At 34.0% G+C, this 21,590-nt stretch overlaps 1 protein-coding gene across 1 annotated transcript in view; it reads left to right on the top strand.

Annotated features, from left to right (window-relative positions):
- The window catches only part of CSMD3 (CUB and Sushi multiple domains 3), a 1,093,095-nt gene that overhangs the window by 737,217 nt on the left and 334,288 nt on the right, over positions 1-21,590 (top strand). Inside the window, exon 23 of the mRNA XM_033126920.1 lies at positions 21,168-21,337. Coding sequence (XP_032982811.1) covers positions 21,168-21,337 — 170 coding nt within the window. The remainder of the gene's footprint in view (positions 1-21,167; positions 21,338-21,590) is intronic.

Genomic DNA, 21,590 nt, shown 5'->3' with positions numbered 1-21,590 from the left:
GACATAAGGTGCAAGCACAAAGGTGAAACAAAATCCCTGAAAGGATCCATCTCACAGACTCTTTAGGTTGCAGGTACGAGGAGACAGACAGACGGGTAGGCTGCTGCGTGGCAATATCCCTCCAACTTTTTATGGTCAAAATTTTTAAATATGCTTCAAAGACAAAAATAATAGGATGTTCATATAGGTACCATGAAGGTTTAACAGTTCTTGAAATCTTGCCGTATTTGTTTTTATATTATTTTTCGGCGACCTTTGAAAGTACATTGCAAACTTCAGCTATTTCACCGCAGAATATTTTGATATGTATTTCAAAAATCATGCCATTCTCCTACATAAGTGTAACACCATTACCACACCTGGAATCATTTAAAATCCAGTCTATATTCAAATTCCCCTCAATTTCCCATCAAAAGTCTTTTATAGTTTGTTTGTGTGTTTTTTTCCAAATTAGGATCCAAATCAATTTTCAGGCTTATATTTAGTTATGATTCTTTAGTCTCTCTCTTTCTCTCTCTCTCTTTTTTCCTATAACATGATTTTTTTGAAGAGACTGGGCCAGTTGTTATGTAAAATATGTCATAGTCTGGATTTTTCTGATTGTTTTCTGATTGGGTCATTTAACTTAATCAGTTCCACTCTCCCACTCCTGACCCACCCCCACCCCCTTTCTGTTTGTCATGTAAACAGCAAGTTAGGTCTAAAGACTTGTTTAGTTTCTGAGTAAGCATTTTTTCTTTTTTTTTAACCGCATTCCTTCATGGGTGATGCCTATACATAATTAGGTGTTATATAAAATCTAGATGCCCCACTTATTATGGGTGCTGTTTGATCATGTGATTGAAGGAGTTTTTGTTTGTTAGTTTGTTTTTTTTTTTTTGTGTGTGTGTGTGTTTTTTCCCCCATAAGATAGGAGATCCATACACCATGTATACATGCTAAGGAAAATGATCCAATGAGGAGGAGAAATTGATGACAAATTAACAGCGGGATGCCATTGTGTAAGCAATAGTGATGTAGAAGCAGAGAGGGTCTACAGTGTACAAACCTTAGGAACACCTATGTTCACCAAATGTGATGGATCACAGGAGAAAAGCAGTGAATGTGGGCACAGACAAGTAGGTGGGATAATGGGGTGCTGTGCTAGTAGAAACTTGTAAGAAGTTCCTTTCTCTGTGATGTAGGAAGCAAGATCATTAGCTGAGAGGAGGATGGAGGAGGAGACGTTAGATCTTTGAAAAGAGAAGTGAAGGTGTGAATAGTCATAAAAGAGTGGGAGAGTGAATGGATTAGGAAATACGGAAAGCGCCAAGAAATAGGATAGAAGTTATGTTTCGAGAGTGACAATGAGCCAGGAGTTCAAATTTAGTCAAGACACATAGGAGGTGATAGGTGACTGCAACAAGGGAAGTACAGTCCAGTAAAATGTGATTTAAAGCCTAGAATGAGGGAAGGAATAAGCAATGATGAGAAATAGCAATACTACCCCACCTCCAGGCCAAGTAGGAAGTGGCCTATGGGAGGGAAAAGAACCACTACTTGAGAAGATGGCAGAGAAAGCGATGACATGAATAAAAGCAGCTGCTGAGCACTTAATGAAATACCAACCATCGATCTAAGATTTTACATATGAGTATATGTCATCCTCACAGCCTTTCTATGCAGGAACTATTATAATCGTCACTTTATAGATTCAGAAACTGAGGCACAGGGAGGTTAAATAAAAAGCATGCAGTCAATAAGTGAAAGATCAGAAATCATAGCTCTCAGTCTGATTCTAGGGCCTGTGAATCACTTTGATTCAGCTGCCTTTTTATATAAAGATTATCCTAACCAAAATAGAGATATGAATCATAAATTTGAAAGGAACCGAGCCCCAGAAAAACTAGTTGTAAGCATTGACTTAACCATGGATATATCCTGTAGTATATCAAGGCGTAATTAACAGAATGGTTCAGTATTAATACTGCTCTCGAGGATACTGATAAAATCTTTAGCAAGTAGTAACTTTAGTTATTGCCTTTATTCTGGCATGGGTCTCCAACTTTCTTTATGGTCCCTTTTCTTTGTTGCCCATCTCAATCACCGTATACTCTGTGGTGGTCCAGATTGACTAGTAGCCTTCGGAGATCAATCTAGGTTTTGTAGTCCTTAAAGTGCAAAGAATTTGGGAAGCCTTTCTGAGAAAAACAACTCAAAGTTATGAATGTAAAATTAGACCCTTGGAAGGAACCTGTGCATGTGAGGGGACCTAAAACTTCAACCCCACTGGTAAAACGGGTTGGAATGATTCCTGCTGGCATCTTCATTGCAGAAAAGTTGCAATTTCTCCTTTTTTCAAAGACACAATACGAATTCTTAAAATATAAGTGTTCTGTCTTGACTGGGGCTTAATAACCATACATCTATTCTTCATTCTATTTCTATTTCTGTTCCTAATTGCTATTTCTCAATTTGAGTTAACTTGAGAGCTATAAGAAATATAGGTCTCCTGGGTAACTCTTCTACAATGTGAAAGTCTTCTGCTTTTAACAACTATTATTTCCTAGTCTGAATCTTACTGTACACCATGATGTTAAGCAGGAAAAAAGTATCTTTTTGCTGATTTTCCTTTTTTTTTAAAACCTACAGGACTCTTCCATCTTCATCCAGAGCATTTCCCTCATTGGTGTTAACTCTTTCTTTTAGAAGGTCTGTCTTCCTTTTGTTATCACATCTGACCTATGCATTGGCTGCTTTCCTAAGTTACTGCTATTTAATCGCTTCATGTGGTCCTGCTTATAAATAATTGGCATAGTAGAAAGACTTTGGAATTTTAAGTCAGAGGATCTGGGTTTAAGTCCTGACTTACTACTTAAGAGCGATGTAACAAGTCACTTAGTACTCTGACCTCAAATAACTTGCGATTGAAATGGGGATAAAGTTATTGGGAGAGGAAATTGTATGGGAAAGCATACTGTAAAATCAAAGACTATGTTGTATTCTGTGTTTGCTAGTTATTTTTACAGAGGTGACTATGAATAATTTGCAATAAAGTTCCCACGATCTACGTTGAACTGTAGATAATTAAACTGGTTTGGGGTGGGGTGGGGGGCCAGTCAAAGCCAATATCTTTAAAAACAAAGCTGAACCATTTGTTCCTGCTAAACCCTCTGCTTTGGGAGGGAAGACAATGCTTACCTTTGTGTAAAACTCCGTCAGGAGTATTTTACCGATAATCCGGCGGAACCCTCCGTGTTAGAGCTATTTGGTAATAAGGCACTCCAGATTCACAACTACTTCATGGAAGAGGAACCCAGAGCTCCCAAGTAGCTGTGGCCAGATGGGTTTCAGCATCTCCAGCAGTGGGGAGCCCCCCAAGCCAGCACCCACCTCAGGCCTCTTGCCTGCGGGTCCTGTCTCCCCCTAACCACACGTTAGGTTTTTGTTCCGATTTTCCCCCTGAAATTTGTCCTCAACTAGGCCCACCCCAGTTTATCAGATACATTGTTATGTGTCAGCCCTCAAAGGCAGAATTAAAATAGACAGCAAATGGATATCAGGTTGCATTACCTTTCCTCTCAGGAATTTCTTCTGCTCCTATGTAAATACAAAGATGCAAAAAAGGCAAAAGGAGTGGTCCTATTCAACCGCACCTACAGCTGCCCACCTGGATGCTGAAGGAAAGGAAAGGTGAAAGTTCTCTGTACACCTACATAGTCTGAGTTGAAGGTCCAGAAAGAGACTGATAAGCACATATACACACTTAAGTTTCTCAGTGAAGTCATGCCCCACGCATCATTCATTTTATTTTGAAGGTTTGGAATAGAAAGGAAAACACTCAGCTCTTGAAATCAGCTGGTCAGTGCAATGGTCCTAGGATTTGACTTATAAAAAGTCAAAGAAAGGACAGGTTACCTGCATGTTTCCTGGCCATGGAATTTGTGTTTTAACATAATCTGAAATTTTTAATTTTTGACCTCCGAGGTTCAATGTAAAATGTGTTCTTTTAAACAGCAGAAAAGAGACCCTTTATTCAGTGAGATAACTACAGAATTGAAACTGCTGTGAGATTTACTGATGAGCCCGAATATTTTTCAGCTATTGCAGGTTGTTTTCTCTTAGGCGTATTTACACGTAATCTCCCCCAAATTGCAAACAACTTTACTTGTGCTTTAAGCACTAATTCATTCTTTTCCCTACTCTGTTTTAATAATGGCTTGGGCCAGAAGTATGCGTACTTTAGGAAATGGTAATTTTTTTTTTTTTAAATGTGAAAAAAAAATGAAATCACCTGGCTTCCATTATAGCATAGGTGTTAATATTTTGCCTAAATAAGAAACAAATTCTAACTCAATGTTATTTTCTCTTTGTGCTGGAACATGAGAAATTACGTTCATATACATTAATGTAATCTATATTATTTTGTTATGAAGATTTTATACATGTATTACTCTCAAATTTTTCAAGGAAAACAAGCCTGTAAGGAAACTGCTACACTGTATAATGAGTGCCTTGTTGACCTTGCATTTTTCCATGTAAGGCATGTATGTGAGGCTTGTCTGAAGAGTCTGACCTGACTCTGGGTAGAATGTCCTGGGGTTTCTTCTGGAATAAGAGATTGATAAACAGCCTGATGAAGTGTTGCCAGCAGGCTGTTTCTCATTCATCTCCCCAATTTCAGTTCAGCACAGGATTTTTTGCTGCTCCCCCCTTAGGGTGCATTTGCAAGCTTCTGTATAAGCCTTTAAAACTGCTTGGCTATAGTTTAGAGTTAGCTCCGCAATGGCATAGTGACCTAAAACCCATGCCATCTGTCGTCGTACTTCTTTGGTTTGTTATCATCCTGTGGGAAAAGGGATACAGGGAGAAGTCATGCTGATTTTGTGTTTCTGTCTGTGTGACTAATAAACTGAATCCATTTGGACTTGCTATCACCTTACCAGCAAAATCTATGGAGGAATGACGAGCCAACCTATCATTTGCAGTAGTGACCTTTGTGGCTTTTCTAGCCGTCACACTGCTACTGAGGGATTGATCGACCACTTGATAATGACCTCAGCCATTAGAACAGTGTTCTGAATGCAAGCATTCAATAAATGCCTACAGTTTACTTATCTTACAGGGTAGGAATTCTGTGTAGTGGGAAGGGAACAATATATGTAACACAGGTATTTTCAAGCTGTGTATGTTGATGTATATTTCAATATCTTTAAAATAACAAGACATCTAAAAAATACCCACATTATACATGAGAATAAAATGACACAATAATAGATATCATTTGTTGAATGTATTACTGGATACATGGTTCTATTTCAAATCCATTGCACGTACTAACTTATTTAATCTTCATGAGAGCACAGAAGTCGGTACTATATCCTCATTTCATAGATACAGATACATGAGATTAAGTAACTTGCTTGACATCACCTAGGTAGAGCCCAGATAAGAACTCAAGTATTCCAACTCTAGGCTCACATTTAATTACTGTGTTATATTGTGCTTCAGGTTAATATATGATGTTCCCAAACATTACCATTTCAATGGTGGCTCTTAGAAGGTCCATGGTCACTCTTTGTGGAAATGTCTACTTCTCAAAATTAAGGGGAGAATGGAATTTTTTTCTTTCTTTATTCCAGAGATAATAAGTTGCTAATGCATTCCAGTAAAAATAAAACTGATACTTATTTCACATAAATGTTCACATATACAGATTTATATAACATAATATTTTCACTGTTCCTTTTATACTTTGTTTATAGTAAGTAGCTCCAGTGTCCCTAGGGACGACAGATATATGCCAACAGACTGCCCCAGACTACCAGCACTTTTTCTCATACAGCTCATAGTACATAGGTTACAATTTTGTTTTTCTTTAAGAGCTGCATTTGGTGATAACCTATTATAGATTTTGTAAATAGTAGTTACATTGTTAGTTACATTTTATGACAGACATATTCTGTATCTTGTTCAAAGGGATTATAAAAATATTTTATTTGAACCTTTTTGCTTCGGGTGCAGGTACTTTTCTGCACGCTTCTAGGTACCGGTTACCATGCCATCTTAACTATCTGAAAAGATCAACAAACTCTCAATTAAGATTTGCAGGTTCAGTAATTTTACAGCTACTTCTATAAGCATTTAAAAAGGCACTTAAGGAGATGTATTTAGGTTTTATTGGTAGGTTAACTCTTAGGAATATAAACCTATATTTGTTCACCTTTTGTCAAATACTATATACTGTCATGGTTCAAAGCTCTTAAATTAATTCCATCTAGTATGGGTTCTGACAGTTCAAGTTCATGTGTTTTATGATAGCTTAGCATCTGGTATGCTACATTTTGCATGATAAAAAAGGTTTTACCACTTTTAAATTTCAGCTTAAAATTTGTTCAGACCATACATTTTTTTTTTGAAATTTAATTTGTTGTAGGTCATTTCAAAGCACAGTATTTTTTTAGAAGTCAAAACATATAATTCAAGAGAACTTTAAAGTGATAAAAATTAATAAATCACGTATTTGTAATGTATTTTAAAGAGTAGCGTGCTTTGAAGTTTTACCTGAATTCTACGCTCTACAAAGCTTAAACACACCTCTTCAAATAATAACCTGTCAGTTCTCAAATGACAACATAAAAATCTCACAATATTTGTGTAATATTATTTTAGTATAAAATGTTTTTTTTGGTCTTTTAAAGAAATTTAAGACATTAAGTAATTTTCTACATAAGTTAGAAAGCCCTTAATTGGAAAAAAAAAACTAGTATGGCGAAATTTAGTTTTTGTGTTGTAGTCTTATTCCTTTAGTTGAGATTTTATATATATATATATATATATATATATATATATATATATATATATATATATATATATACTGTAAATGACCATTAGCAGATTAATTCAGTATAATATTAGGCTCTAAAAGGCTATTTTCAGTTTTTATCCAATTTTCAAATTCCAATTAATTATCAATATAGCCCAATTTGCATTACATTCTTGTCCATAGCATGAGTGCTATGTGGTGTATAATTCTGATTACACAATATACTATAGCTAATATCTGAACAAATTTGGGACTGCAATTAGAGAAAGGCAGCATTACTGCTATGTTGGCTATTACTGCTACTACTAGTACTACTACTGCTGCTACTACTGTTGCTGCTGCTGCTACCTCTTGTAATTTATTGAGTAATTACTTTATACAGAGCCTGGTTCTAGAGAATTAAAATTTATAATTTCTAATTCTAACTACCGTGTTTCCCCAGAAATAAGACCTAGCCAGACCATTAGGTCTGATGCGTCTTTTGGAGTACAAATTAATATAAGATCTGGTCTTATTTTACATATGTGTTTTTATATATATATATATATATATATATATATATATATATATATATATATATATATGATTGGGTCTTATTTTAATATATATATATACACACACATATATATATATATATATATATATATATATATTTACACACACACACACACACACACATATGTATATAACTGGGTTTTATTTTAATATAAGACCTGGTCTAATATAATATAATATAATGTAATATAATATAATATAATATAATATAATATAATATAATATAATATAATACCGGGTCTTATATTAACTTTTGTTCCAAAAGATGCGTTAGAGCTGATGGCCAGGCTAAGTCTTATTTTTGGGGAAACATGGTAGTATAACAGAGATTTTACTTAATTCACTGATAAAGAAACTGAGACAGAAGGTTAAGTAAGTTGCCAAAAGTCACTTGGCTTGTAAGTGGCAAAGCTGGACTTTGAAGCCAGGACAGTCTGAGTCCAAAAGCCACTCTCTTTATGTACAGAGTGGTCATGTGAAGGGACGACTTGGATGATCACTGTATCAAGCCTGAAAGGATAGCATTTACATGGTGAAGCTCCCTAATTCAGAACCAGACTGAAGGATGTGAATTCAATTTTGAGAACCCCTCTCAGTGGATTTACACATGCCATGCAAAATTGATTATATAAATATATTTATTGGAAGAGGGATATATTTTATTCCAGTGATCACAATAATTATAATCATTATCATGTTTCCTGAAATCAGGTTTCCATGGATACCAAATCAGTAATTAAAAGGTTGCTTGGTGACATAAGAGTCTAGGCAAAATGAGAGAAACAGTTTTGAAGTCTTGAAGGATATTTCTTCTATACTGTGATGGAGCTTCCAATCCCACCCCACCCCCACCCCCCCACCTGCCCCAGACACTGCCTCTTCCCAACACGCATACATACACACAGCAACAAATAGCTTAGAGCGAACCTAACGCTTCCATTACAGACCTCTTGCTCATCTGTTCCATGGACAGTTAAATTCTTTGTTTTAGAATGTCATTTTCAGACTTACAGTTAACCATTTCCTTCTAAAATATTCTATTTCAAACTAAGAGCTACACCAAGTTAGAAATTAAAAATATTTGTAGTTTAAATCTTATTTCCTGTATGCTTGTTAGGTACTGTCACAGGGATTGGTATTTGAGTGTTTCAAAAACCTCTTAAGAACCAATTTACTACACAAGTGTTACCTTTTACACATGCCAGCTAATTCATTTTCAGATGCTTATGTTAAAGTTTCTGAAATACTCTACTGTTTTTCTCATGGTTCAGCATAAAAATTAGAGCTGTTGGGAGTTAATTTATTTCCTAAATGTATCCATTAGAGACTGGGATAATTAAAAATGTAAAGAGGGAAACATCTCCATTCACATTTACTGTGGTTAAAAGTAACAATTGGCCTTTCAAAATACATATTTTAAAGTTTGTACCTCATTTAAGAAGAATATAAAACCTAATTTAAGATTAATACTCTAATGGATTATTTTAACTAATACAAATTTACTGAGTATCCAATTAATAAAATCTGGGCAATTAGGATATTATATCCCAGGTCAGTGATAAGTTCCCTGACTTTATTGAACTAACTGTCTAAAGGACATAGGAACAGGTAAACAGTCATTTTCAATAGAGTATTATGAATTATCTGAAACAGGAGAGGCTTCCCAGAGGTGATGATCTCTAATTGAGACTAAGGGATGAGTAGGAATTAGTTACATAAGGGTTGGGGGTAGGATGTGTGTGAATGGGAGAGATAATATTGTATTGCTGGGCAATGGCTTCGACAAAAGTCCAGTGTCAAGGAAAAAAATACCTTTGCGGTATTAAAGTATTGACAAGCTATTTGGCTGCTGTTCACTGAGATAGGGAACAAAGAGGACACGGAAAGCTGGACTGGGAAGATCAAGTAAATACCTTCTGCTTGGGAATTTCATCTGTTTGTCATGTGGACGTGTGATCATACATGGTGCACAGAGGGATATATAAATCTGGAGCTGGATAAAGAGAACTAGATTGGAGATATAGATTTGGCGGTCATAGATTTTTTTAAGTTTAGTTTTCAATTATAGTTGACATACAATATTATATTCATTTCAGATGTACAAGATAGTGATTAGACATTTACATATCTCGTGACGACATGATCACTTTGATAGGTCTAGTACCCATCTGACAATATACATAGGAATTATCAAATTACTGACTACTGTGTTTCCCCGAAAATAAGACCTAGCCAGACCATCAGCTCTAATGTGTCTTTTGAAGCAAAAATTAATATAAGACCCGATATATTATATTATGTTATGTTATGTTATGTTATTTTATGTTATGTTATGTTATGTTATGTTATGTTATGTTAGACCGGGTCTTGTATTAAAATAAGACCGGGTCTTATATTAATTTTTGCTCCAAAAGACTCATTAGAGCTGATGGTCCGGCTAGGTCTTATTTTCGGGGAAACATGGTATATTCCTTATGCTGTACTTTACCTCCCAATGACTATTTTTATAAATGGCAATTTGTAAAATTAATCCCTTTCACCTTTTTCACTCATCTACCCAATCCCCTCTTCTGTTCACCATCAATTTGTTCTTTGTTATATATGAGTTTGTTTATCTTTTTTTGTTCATTTATTTTGTTTTTTAGATTCCACATGTAACTGAAATCATATGGTACCTCTCTTTCTCTGTCTGACTTATTTTACTTGGCATAATACCCTCTAGGTCCATCCATGTTGTCACAAATGGCAAGGTTTCATTCTCTTTCTATGGCTGAGTAATATTCCATTTTTTTATATGTATCAAGTCTTTTTATCGATTTGTCTATCGATGGACACTTAGGTTGCTTCCATATCTTGACTATTGTGAATAATACTGCAATGAACATCAAGGTGCATATGTCTTGTCATATTAGTGTTTTCAATTTCTTTAGATAAATACTCTGGAGTAGAATTGCTGGGTCATCTAGTTTTTTAAAAATTTTTTGAGAAAACTCCATACTGTTTTCCATAGTGGCTGCAATCATTTACAATCCCACCAATAGTGCACAAGGGTTCCCTTTTCTCTACATCCTCACAAACACTGGCTGTTTGTGGGTTTATGCATGATGACCATTCTGACAGGTGTGGGGGAATATCTCATTGTGGTTTTAATTTACATTTCCCTGATGATTAGTTATGTTGTGCATCTTTTCATATCTATTGGCCATCTGTGTATCCTCTTTGGAGAAATGTCTATTTAGGTCCTCTGCCCATTTTTTTTCTTTTTTTAATCAGATTTGTGTGTGTGTGTGTGTGTGTGTGTGTGTGTGTGTGTGTGTGTGTGTGTGTGTAAGTTGTATGAGTCCCTTATACATTTTGGATATTAACCCCTTATCAGATGTATTATTGGCAAATATCTTCTCCCATTCAGTAGGTTGTCTTTTTGTTTTGTTGATGGTTTCCTTTGCTGTGCAAAAGCTTTTTAGTTTGATGTAGTCCCATTTATTATTTTTTTTCTTTTGTTTTCTTTGCCTGAGGAAACACATCCAAAAAAGCATTGCAAAGAGTGATATAAAAGAATTGACTGCCAATGCTTTATTTCTAGTTTATTGGTTACAGGTCTTACATTTATGTATTTAACCCATTTTGAGTTTATTCTTGTATATGATAAAAGAAACTGGTCTAGTTTCATTTTTTTGCATGTACCTGTCCAGTTTACCAACACTATTTATAAAGAGACCGTCTTTGTCCCATTGCCTATTCTTGCCTACTTTGTCATAGATTAGTTGACCATATAAGCATGGATTTATTTCTGGGCTATCTGTTCTGTCCCATTGACCTATGTGTCTCTTTCTATGCCAGTGTCACGATGTTCTGATTACTATAGCCTTACAGTATAGTTTGATATCAGGTAGTATGATAACTTCAACTTTATTCTTCTTTCACAAGATTGCTTTGGCTATTTGTTTCTTTTTATGTGTTATAATTCTGTGAAAAAATGCCATTGATATTTTATTAGGGATTGCATTGAATCTGTCTATTTCTTTGAGTACTATGGATATTTTAATGATGTTAATTCTTCCTCTCCGTGAGCACAATATATGTTTCCATTTATTAATATCTTCAATTTCTTCAGTGTCTTATAGTGTTCTGAGTACAGGTCCTTTATTTCCTTGGTTAAATTTATTCCTAGGTATGTTATTTTTGATTCAATTGTAAATGGGATTGTTTTCTTGTTTTCTCTTCCTGATAGTTCTTGGTGTATAAAAATGCAACTGATTTCTGAATATTGATTTTGTATGCTGCTATATTTTATCTTATAAATTAGTTCTAATCATGTTTGGGGGGATTACCTAGGTGTTTCTATATATAATATCATGTTATTTGCAACTAATAATAATTTAACTACTTCCTTTCCAATTTGTGTGCTTTTTATTTCTTTTTCTTGTCTAATTGCTGTGGCTAGGAATTCCAGTACTATGTTGAATGAAAGTGTTGTAAGTGGACATTCTTGTCTTGCTCCTGATCTTAAAGAAAAAGCTTTGGCTTTTGAAAATCCTGCTTAGCCTCCATCTTTGTCCTATTATAATAGAAATACCTTCAAATATTTTAAAATTCACAACTAACCAATGTGGATAAATTGATCAATCAATCAACCACGAGTGTCAACAAAAATACCCTTGCTGCAAACCTGTCACTCTTGGCTATCTTTGTATCAATCTACCTGCCTTTACAGCCTATATTATTAACGGCATTGGCTTATTTTCTTTCTTCCCATCCTCTTACTACCCAAAGCTGTGAACTCTTAGTAGTCATCTTAATTGAACTGTCTCTAACATATGATACTACTGACAATTATTTTCTTGAAACTTTTCCCTCCCTACTCTTCCATGATACCACTTTCTTTGAATGCTCCTTTTACCTCCCACTTAAATTCTAATGCTCCATGAATTCTGGTCTTCATTTGCTTTTCTTCTCATCCCATGTGTTCTCTGGATAAATCCTTTGCCTGTTGCTTGAAATAGCAATTCTATGACTACACATATGTCTAGCTGATATCCCACGGGCATCTTAAATTCAACATGTGCAAAAATAAGTTCATCAACATACTCAAAGCCACTCCTCTTCATGTCTTCTCTAACCTTTCCCTCTCTTTCCCCCAACCTACATCCAACTAGTTTCCAAGTCCTAAAACTTTTACTTTCAATCTCCTCTTTCCCCATCACTTTAATTCAATCTCTCACCATCACCTGTTTGACACACTGCAATGATTTTCTCTAGGTTGTCCTCCCCCTAGGAACCCAGGGCTATTATCCATTCACCACAGAGCTGCCCTAATGGGTTTCCCAAATCTGTTCATCTTTTTCTCTTCTTAGAACTCTTCAATGGATCTTCAATGCCTGCATGATAAAGTCTGAAATTCTTAGAATAGTTATGAGATACTGGTTCTTCTAATCATGTCAATCTGGTTTACTCATTCATCGTTTCATTCTAGCAGTCCCCTCTGCCTGGAATTTCTTCCTTGTACATTCTGATTACTTATGGATCCACTACGTTGACTCAGGTCAAGGATAACCTATGCCATGAAATCTTCCCTGACATTATCTTACTGCTCTTCTAAAATTCATTATTTCCTCATTTTTGCCATCTCAGGTAATTGCACAAAATTGTATCACACTACAGATTACACATTGGTGCACACATCAGTTTCCATGTTTGTCTCTCTTCTAGATCACATATTGCATAAGGACAAAAACCTTAGTTTTAAGACCTAACATAGTACCTAACATAGGTGTATCCATAGGTGTTATTGTTAATAATTTTAATGAGTAAATAAACTTAGCACAGTAGATCCTCAATAGATGTTTATGGAAAGAAGGAAGCATGACAGGACAATGTCAAGTAACAGGAAAATGATCATGTTTTTTGACAGAAAATTTCATATTTGATTAAAAAAAAGTTCAGAACTTATTCTCTCCAATTATGACTACAGTTCAGAGAAGAATAGTTCTGCATGGCAATAATGATTACCATGATTTTTCATGGTAAAAAATTAATATAGAAAATGTATTAAAATGAATTTTTAAGGAGAAAAATAAATCCCAAACTAAATTCTTCCAGTGAAAAAAGTTTTTAAAAATGCTTAATATGTAAGTTACTTTAATAAGAAGTGGTTTTCACTTGGATGCATGCATGCATTGTTTTGGAGAGCTGGAAGGAGACAGCCAGTTAAGTATCAGTGTTGTCTAACAACAAAGGGAAGGAAAAACCAGACTTTATATAAAGTAATACTTATGAATTGTCATATTTTCAATAGTGGAGTAAAGAAAGTAATATACCTTTCTATCCTTTAATTTCCACCCACTTCTGAGAATCCAACCATGGTTCAAGTACCTAATTGAGAAGAAAAAAAAAGAAGAACAAAAAATTTCTAAAGAACAATGTGTTATTAATACTGCCAAGTAATAAAAGCATATTAGAATGTCTCCTAAATATATTCAATCTTAACACATTTTATCATATTTCGTGAATTTTTAGATGATGCTTTCAAAAAATGTTACCATCTCTGAAATTGGTATGTATCTCACACTCAATGGCTATTGTAGATTTCTGTCAACATTGTTGCTTTCTTGGAAACAGATAAAATAATGATGCCTCTTACAATCAGTGGTCTCTTAATTTGATGAAATACAACAGAAATTAGATTTGAAACATAATTGGCTCAACTTGCTGAAAAAAATTACTAAAAAAATAGGTAACTTCACATATGTGATAGAAAGAAATGGTGGATGTGCCTTTGACAGTCTGCATCCACCCCCACCCCCACCTCCTGTATGAACACTATCACATATTATCATCATTTTTCCACTGGTAATAATTAAACTTATAGAAAATATATTTCTATTTAATGCTATACCTTACTTGACTTAGCATACCATATGTTTAGGTTTGAAAATTTTTTAAAGTTTTTTGAATAATCCAAGTCATTTTAACTGTTTTATAAAACAATTTAAAAATAACCTGTGGTGCTGTCAGCATAGCGTAAAAGAAGAGATTCAATTGAAATGCAAATTCTTAAAAATAACTGCAAACTTCACTGATTATAGACATTTTTCAAATTTTCCAGGCAAATTACTGGAAAGAATTTTACCAGTTTATCTGAAAATATATGACTGTATGTAAACAATAGATGCTACCAGATTTTCTTACCCCTGTAATGGAGATTAATGATGCATGGGCTGGGCTGTTTTTCAGCAAGTAAGAAAAAAAATTGAAATGCAATGGATATTTCAGCTCCCGTGCATTCCTCACTGTAGCAATGACTCTTATCACTAGATTCCAGTATACATATCTCCTCTATTCCAATCCAACTAAGGCCACATTTATCAACATATTATTTTCAACTCAGCAAAGAGTTTCATATTGGTAACTGAAATATATTTCTTAATCTGTTTGTTTAAATAAAATTAAGTTCTATGAATAGGATTTCTTTTTCACAAAATAAAGGCATCATAAACAGTATATGGGTTGGGGATTACACAGAAAATATTTATAGTCTATAAAGAATATCGAAGGCCTATTCATCAAAAATGTTTTCCTAATATTCTGCTATATTATGTAATATTTTCATATTATTAATTCCTATGATTTAAAAATGTCCTCCCGGTCAAATCAGAGAAAGTACATGTCATCACCTATTAATATTTTAACATTGATTATTTGGTAGGAAATCCACATTAATAAACTTAGGCTTTAAAAGTTAGTGATATCAGTTATCAAGAATATAAAGTTCATTCTAGACCAAAGCATGAGGGAAACAGGTGCTAGGCTCATATTAAGGTAGGAAAAATGTGTTGACCTCACTTCTAGAAAACATTGCAACCTCTGAACCCTGAAGCAATAGTTATCTGACTCAAAATCTAAAAAAGAAAAAAATTCATGAATGTAGGTCATTCAATCTTCTCTGTTCTTCATCTTCTGCAACCAACTTTCTAAGCCTTAGAGATGGAAATATTTGCCCACCACAAGAACAACAAGCCTGTTACATCTAATGACACCTACTCATAAACATCTAAGAAAAACACTTTTTAGTTCCTACCATACCAGATAAACAACAGCAGAAACCCTCATCCTAAGGGACCACTAGCTCAACCTTGCACAAATCGAGCTTCTACCACAATGGGTCTTTTCAATTCCCAGAAGGTGTCACAACTCCCTTCGCCCCCACAATAATGTTCTCAGAAATGTTCCTCCTGTTTGGAATACTCTTTCTCCCAACCTGCCTTCTCACGTCACTCTTAATTTACTAATTTCAGTCCGTCAGAGATGTCTTGACTTCACTTTGAACAGGTCAGTGCTTCAAGATACATGTTTTCATAGACTACAGTCTTCCCTTGGTATCTGCAGAGGATTGGTTCTGGAAACCAAAATCCATGGATGCTGAAGTGTCTTCTATTAAAATGATGTAGTATTTAGACATAACCTATGCACATCCTCTTATATACTTTAAATCATCTCTAGATTACTTACAATACTTAATACAATGTAAGTGCTATGTCAATAGTAATACTGTATTGTTTAGGAAATAATGACAAAAAAACAAATGAACCCTGTACATATTCAATACAGGTTCAACCATCATAGACCTAACTACATACACAGCACATGTCAGTCAGCAACAATGTAACTTTTCCCCCCAAGGATTTTCAATAAGAGGTTGGTTGAATGTATGGATATGGAACCAGTGGATACAGAGGGCCAACTGTATATGCTTATTTTAATGATTATATAGTAACATATCTTTTCTGCTGGAAAGTAAGTTATATGGGGTTTCAACATTGTACCACCCATGCCCAGTATTTATTAAATAAATTAATTTGTTTTTCCAGTTTAGATCATACCATTATTTCCCTCTAGCCACTTTAAATATTTTAGTATTCATTCTTTACCAAGATACCCTGTTAAGTAAATATATTAATTGTTTTAAATTACCATGACCCAATAGCTTTATTTTTATTATGACACGTTACCCATACATATGTTACTTCATATATGAAATTTGTTACAGCACCTGCCTGAAAACCCCAGCAATTCCCTGATGTAGTGAGTCACAGATTTATGTTTGTTTAGAGACAGCTGTATACTATGTCACTATGGCTGAGACATGATGGCTGTTTTTCAGTTCACCTTTTGCTTGATCCCTAGAACTTCCTTTACTCAAATTCCTCTTTTCAATGTAGTTGATGTTCTTTTATATAGCTGGTATCTTTCTAGGACCAACTAACCATCTTTCTCTCTTGGGCTAGCTGATCTGTTACTAGGTATTTTTTTCTCAGTTAATTTTTAACATACCTTGAGAATATTCAATCACAGTTTGGCAATATTCATATCTTTTCATTTTTAAGTATGCTTTGTGAAAACTGTTTGTCATATTCATGTCATATACAATGAAAATTTGGGGCTATGGTATTTTTCCTGGACATTCATGAACATTGCAGCCATAACTTCGTTTGCGAGAATTATCCCTGATACTTCCATGTGACATTATTTCATTTATTTCATATGCCATCACTGCCACTTGATGCTGGAAAGAACCATAACAGTATAATTCCACATCGTGTGATATTCTTCTTTATTTGGGCCCTAAAATCACATCCCTTGGGACTACAGGTGGTGCTACATGCAGAAAAAACAGCATGTACAAAGGCCCAGAGTGTGATACTGGAGCAAAGGACCAGTAGTTCAGGATAGCTGAATTGTAAGGACCACAGGAGAGGATGGTGGGTAAAAGCTAGAAAATTAGGCTGGGTTCACATAATAAATGACTATAAATGGCCTGTGTGACAGTCCATGGACTATGACTTGCGAATGGTGAGTACATTTTAGGTAGAAAGTTCAAGACCAGATTTGTTTTTGGAAAATATTATCTCAGGTTATTACACAACAGAGATAGAAGCATGTTCATTGCTCAACTTGGGCATATGGTCAAACTGTGCAAAATTTTTTGTTAATTCAACATTAGGTCTTGTTCAGTTCCAGTTGGCAAACAAGACTGCTGTAGTTCAAGTGCAGAAAGAGCTTATATAAGGCCAAAGTTAGTGCTGTATGTATTGGGTACTGGGAAGCCAGCGTTTGGTATATTTTAAAATCAAAGAAAAAAATCAAAGATGAGATTCTATGTAAAAATGAATTATTTATTAATCACCTAGAGTTTGGTTTTGTGGCTAAATAAGTTCCTCCTAAACTTACTGTTAGTAGAGAATTTTGTTTTATTAAAACCCTTATTGAGTATAGATGGTGCATTACAGAATTGTGCACTTAAAACCTGTGTAACATTACTAAACATTGTCACCCCAATTAAAAAAAAAAAAGAAAGAAATTTGTTTATTTTCCTGTATATATAAATAAAACATTATAAACATGTTTTCTTTCTTTTATGTTTCAAGATCTTTCTTTCAAATGAGATAATCATTCTGGACATTAATCATTATATATAATAGAGTACAGATTTATAAATTATATATTGGGTCAGAGCTATTGGGTCAATGTGTCCTGACCTCCATAATATAACCCAGCCCACATAAACCAATCCTCTTAATTTTTCATAGAATATTTTTAAAATAGTGTGTGCAGGTTAAGGTATAAAGAAAAAAGTGACCTTGCATACCCGTTTATCTGGGATAGTCTCAACGTGCACCTGTTGTATGGAGTAATTGTCAATAGTGCCTCCTGTAACACTAGAAAGGTATTTTAATCTAAAAAAGAAATGTTTAGCCTTTTAACGCCATGGGCAATAACAGGTGTAAATCCCAGTGTAACTCTCGGCTCTGATACACACTCTTTATTTGATGTCAGCAAGAAAGCTCACTTTGGTGTCTTCTTCTTTTAAACTGGAGAAAATAGGTTTTACCTTGCAAAGTTGTTGTGAAGAGTAAACGCAAAATTGGTTTCCTGGGTGTGAAACCCACGTAGCTGCCCAGGGCTCCATGCTAAGAATGACCCCATGAGTGGTTGGGTGCTCTACTAGTCTCTTGAAATTCTTAATACATTTTCAACAAGGGGCAGTGACTTTCCACCTTGCACTGGTGCCCACAATTGATATTCAGCCCTGATCAATTAAATGAGAAAGGTGCTAATTTAATGTAATGTTCCCTTAATTCTTCCATGCTGATTTAAATCCTGGTTTTATTTCACCAAGTAGAAACTCATTTATATACATTTTAAATCAGCTGAAATATTAAAATGTAACAAAAGCAAGTTATTTTTCGTATAAAAGCAAATCTTTAAATAATACAGTATAAACCCAATAATGTTTATGGCAGAAGGTACCTGACCACCTGCTCAAATGTTGAGCACTTAACAATAAATTATTAATATATTTTAAATGGTAATTGAAGTAACATTTTACTGAGCAAAAACTCAGTTTATGCAAGTTGCTAAAGTAATTTTAATAATCATAAATGATTCTCCAAAATTAGGAAGAGTCCTCTGGCTTTTCACACATAAATGCCTTTCTACATCTGGATAGTCACATTGGGGACGATATAAATATCCTGCACTCTTTTTCTGTGTATATGACATGATGCTACCATTAGTATTTATACTTAAAATATTCAAATGATAGCTTTAATTTATTGAGCTGTTGTATATCAGCACTTTATTAATGCTCTGTATTTATTATCATTATATATTTACATCTCTCTTTCTCTCACACATACACACATTCACACATACACACACACACACACACACACACACACAAACACACCAAAAAAAAAAAAAACCCCTCTGAGAAGGGCATTGTTATTTCCATTGTAATAACAATATGGAGGCTTAAGAGAGAATAAGTAACTTGGCAAAGCTTTATAGACAGAAGATAGAGCTTAATTTTGAAAACTAAATCTCTGAATATTAAAGCCTGAACTGTTAATCAGTATTTCAGTATTTTGCAAGCTGGCATCCAAAACATATTGTCAGAGCTCTATGATTCTGTACATAATTTAAAACCGTTTGTTTTCTCTAATAAGTAATTGAACTGATAAAAATATATTTGCATTCTGGATCATCTGTATGATCTAATACATTTGTCTTCATGCCCCCGCAAGCACACCTAGGTTCTAACAAGCCAGTGAGAAGGAAATGAGGCCGATTTACAACATAAACAATTCTTTCCCACTAAGTGAAGGATGCATGGTGTCATGTTATAATATACAGATGACAATTTCTCAGCTGTTCTGAGAAGGATAAGATGAGGGAGAATCGAATCATTATGCAGCATAGTGTAATTAAAGGCATAGCAAACTCCAAAGCGTGTACTCCAGCAGCTGGCTCTTTATCCACATTGCCAAGGGTAATTTAATTCCAGGAAAACAAAATCTTATGCCACATTAGATACATGTTGCTATTTTTAATTTTATTGTTTGGGGGTTCTGTTCGTGTATTTGTAAACTTGCTTTGGTATTATAATTATCTACAGCTAAAAGCATAAGGACATAACTATTTTTATGTTTGAACATATTTAAGTAACATTAGAATAATTTAAATCAGTATTGGGAGTCTGTAAGGTTTTGTTTTGTTTCTTTTACTTTAAATGAACTAGAAGTAGCTCTATTGGGTGATTGCTTCTTCACGTATCTGATTGAGTTTTAGCATTACATTGTTAGCTTTTATCATTATTTTACACTGTATTGATATTACACCGACTACTCGATCTTGATCATTTTCAGTTCTTCCTTAGGCTTTTTTTCTTTTGCCTTATTGTTGTTAATGTTTAATCATTTAAAAGGTAAAACGATTCATTATCCTTCACCTTGTTATATACTCTCTACAAGTGTTCCCATGAATCTTTATTTTAAAAATCTTATTTTTGAAAAATAATGACTTGCTTTATTTTCTGTTAGGTTAAACCTTTGAAAAATATTACTCTCCCTGGCTAATGGTACGATAATATGAAGCAAGTTATTAGAGAAGCTAGAAACCTAATTTCGTTGAATTTCTGATATCTAAGTAGCATGTTTGGGTATTATAAGGGCTTGTTTGATATTGCCATATTGCTACAAGAATTTTAAGTAATACACTGAAATTAAATTTGAAAATAAATAAGAAATTTGTAATTCTCAAGTGGTTAGATACTTACACAAATTTTGCAAAATGAGTCCTGGAGAGTCAGTAGTACCATATACTGATTATGAGAATACTTTAATCTACATATTAGGTCTTTTAAACTGAGAAAGGTGATACAATTTCTGAAGATGCCCAATTTGTAATGATCATTGGTTAGACGGTTTTACTTATTGTATCAGTTTTCAAAGGCAATGTAGTAATTATTTCCCTTTTTGTTACTGAAGTTCGTGGATCAGGGGAATGCTGACTATTGGGAGAAAAGAGGATCAAATTAAAAAAAAAAGTGAAACAAAGATCCAATACAAATCATTATAAAATAAAATGATTTTTTTTTACTTTTTTATACTGTAATTAAATTATACATTTACCAATAATAAATTAATCAGAGATCTAGAAACTTAAAATACATCCTGAAAGTCTTTTGCTCTCATCCTTTTCCACACTATCTTTTCATGGGGTTGGGGGAGAATACAAAAAGTATTGTATATCTCCATCTCTGTACAAGTGTCCTATTCACGGGCAATAGTTTTTCCCATATATTGTTTCAGAGGTAACGGATCATCTGCAACACACAGACATTCTGTACATTATTTTCCTATTAGGCTCTAGTTAAAATAAAATGCATTTACACTTCCATACGTTATATTACCCGAATATGATAATTCTTTCTATTAAACTGTACTTCAATATTTTGTTTTACCTGCAGCTGAATGTGGTGCATCTGCAACAAATAATGAAGGAATTTTGCTCTCTCCAAATTATCCACTCAACTATGAAAACAACCATGAATGCATTTATAGTATTCAGGTTCAAGCAGGAAAGGGAATCAATATTTCAGCCAGAACATTTCATTTAGCACAAGGAGATGTTCTTAAGGTAGGTGAAATGAGACATACTTGTTTTATGATCATTTTTAGTCATTAAGAATATATTAATACATATATACGTATACGTGTATATATGTGTATATATGTGTATATATACACGTATACGTATATATGTATATGTTTATATAATCAACCATAAGCTAAATCTACCATAGATTCACTAATTATACATTATTTTTCATTTTTGTATTATTTTCATTAAGATAAAAGGTTTTTTCAATGTTTATTTTTAATGTGTAATT

The sequence above is a fragment of the Rhinolophus ferrumequinum genome, chromosome 14 (genome assembly GCF_004115265.2).
Source record: "Rhinolophus ferrumequinum isolate MPI-CBG mRhiFer1 chromosome 14, mRhiFer1_v1.p, whole genome shotgun sequence".
Taxonomy (NCBI): Eukaryota; Metazoa; Chordata; class Mammalia; order Chiroptera; family Rhinolophidae; genus Rhinolophus; species Rhinolophus ferrumequinum.
The sequence above is the reverse complement of the archived record's forward strand: the minus strand, read 5'-3'. Positions and strand labels throughout refer to the sequence as shown.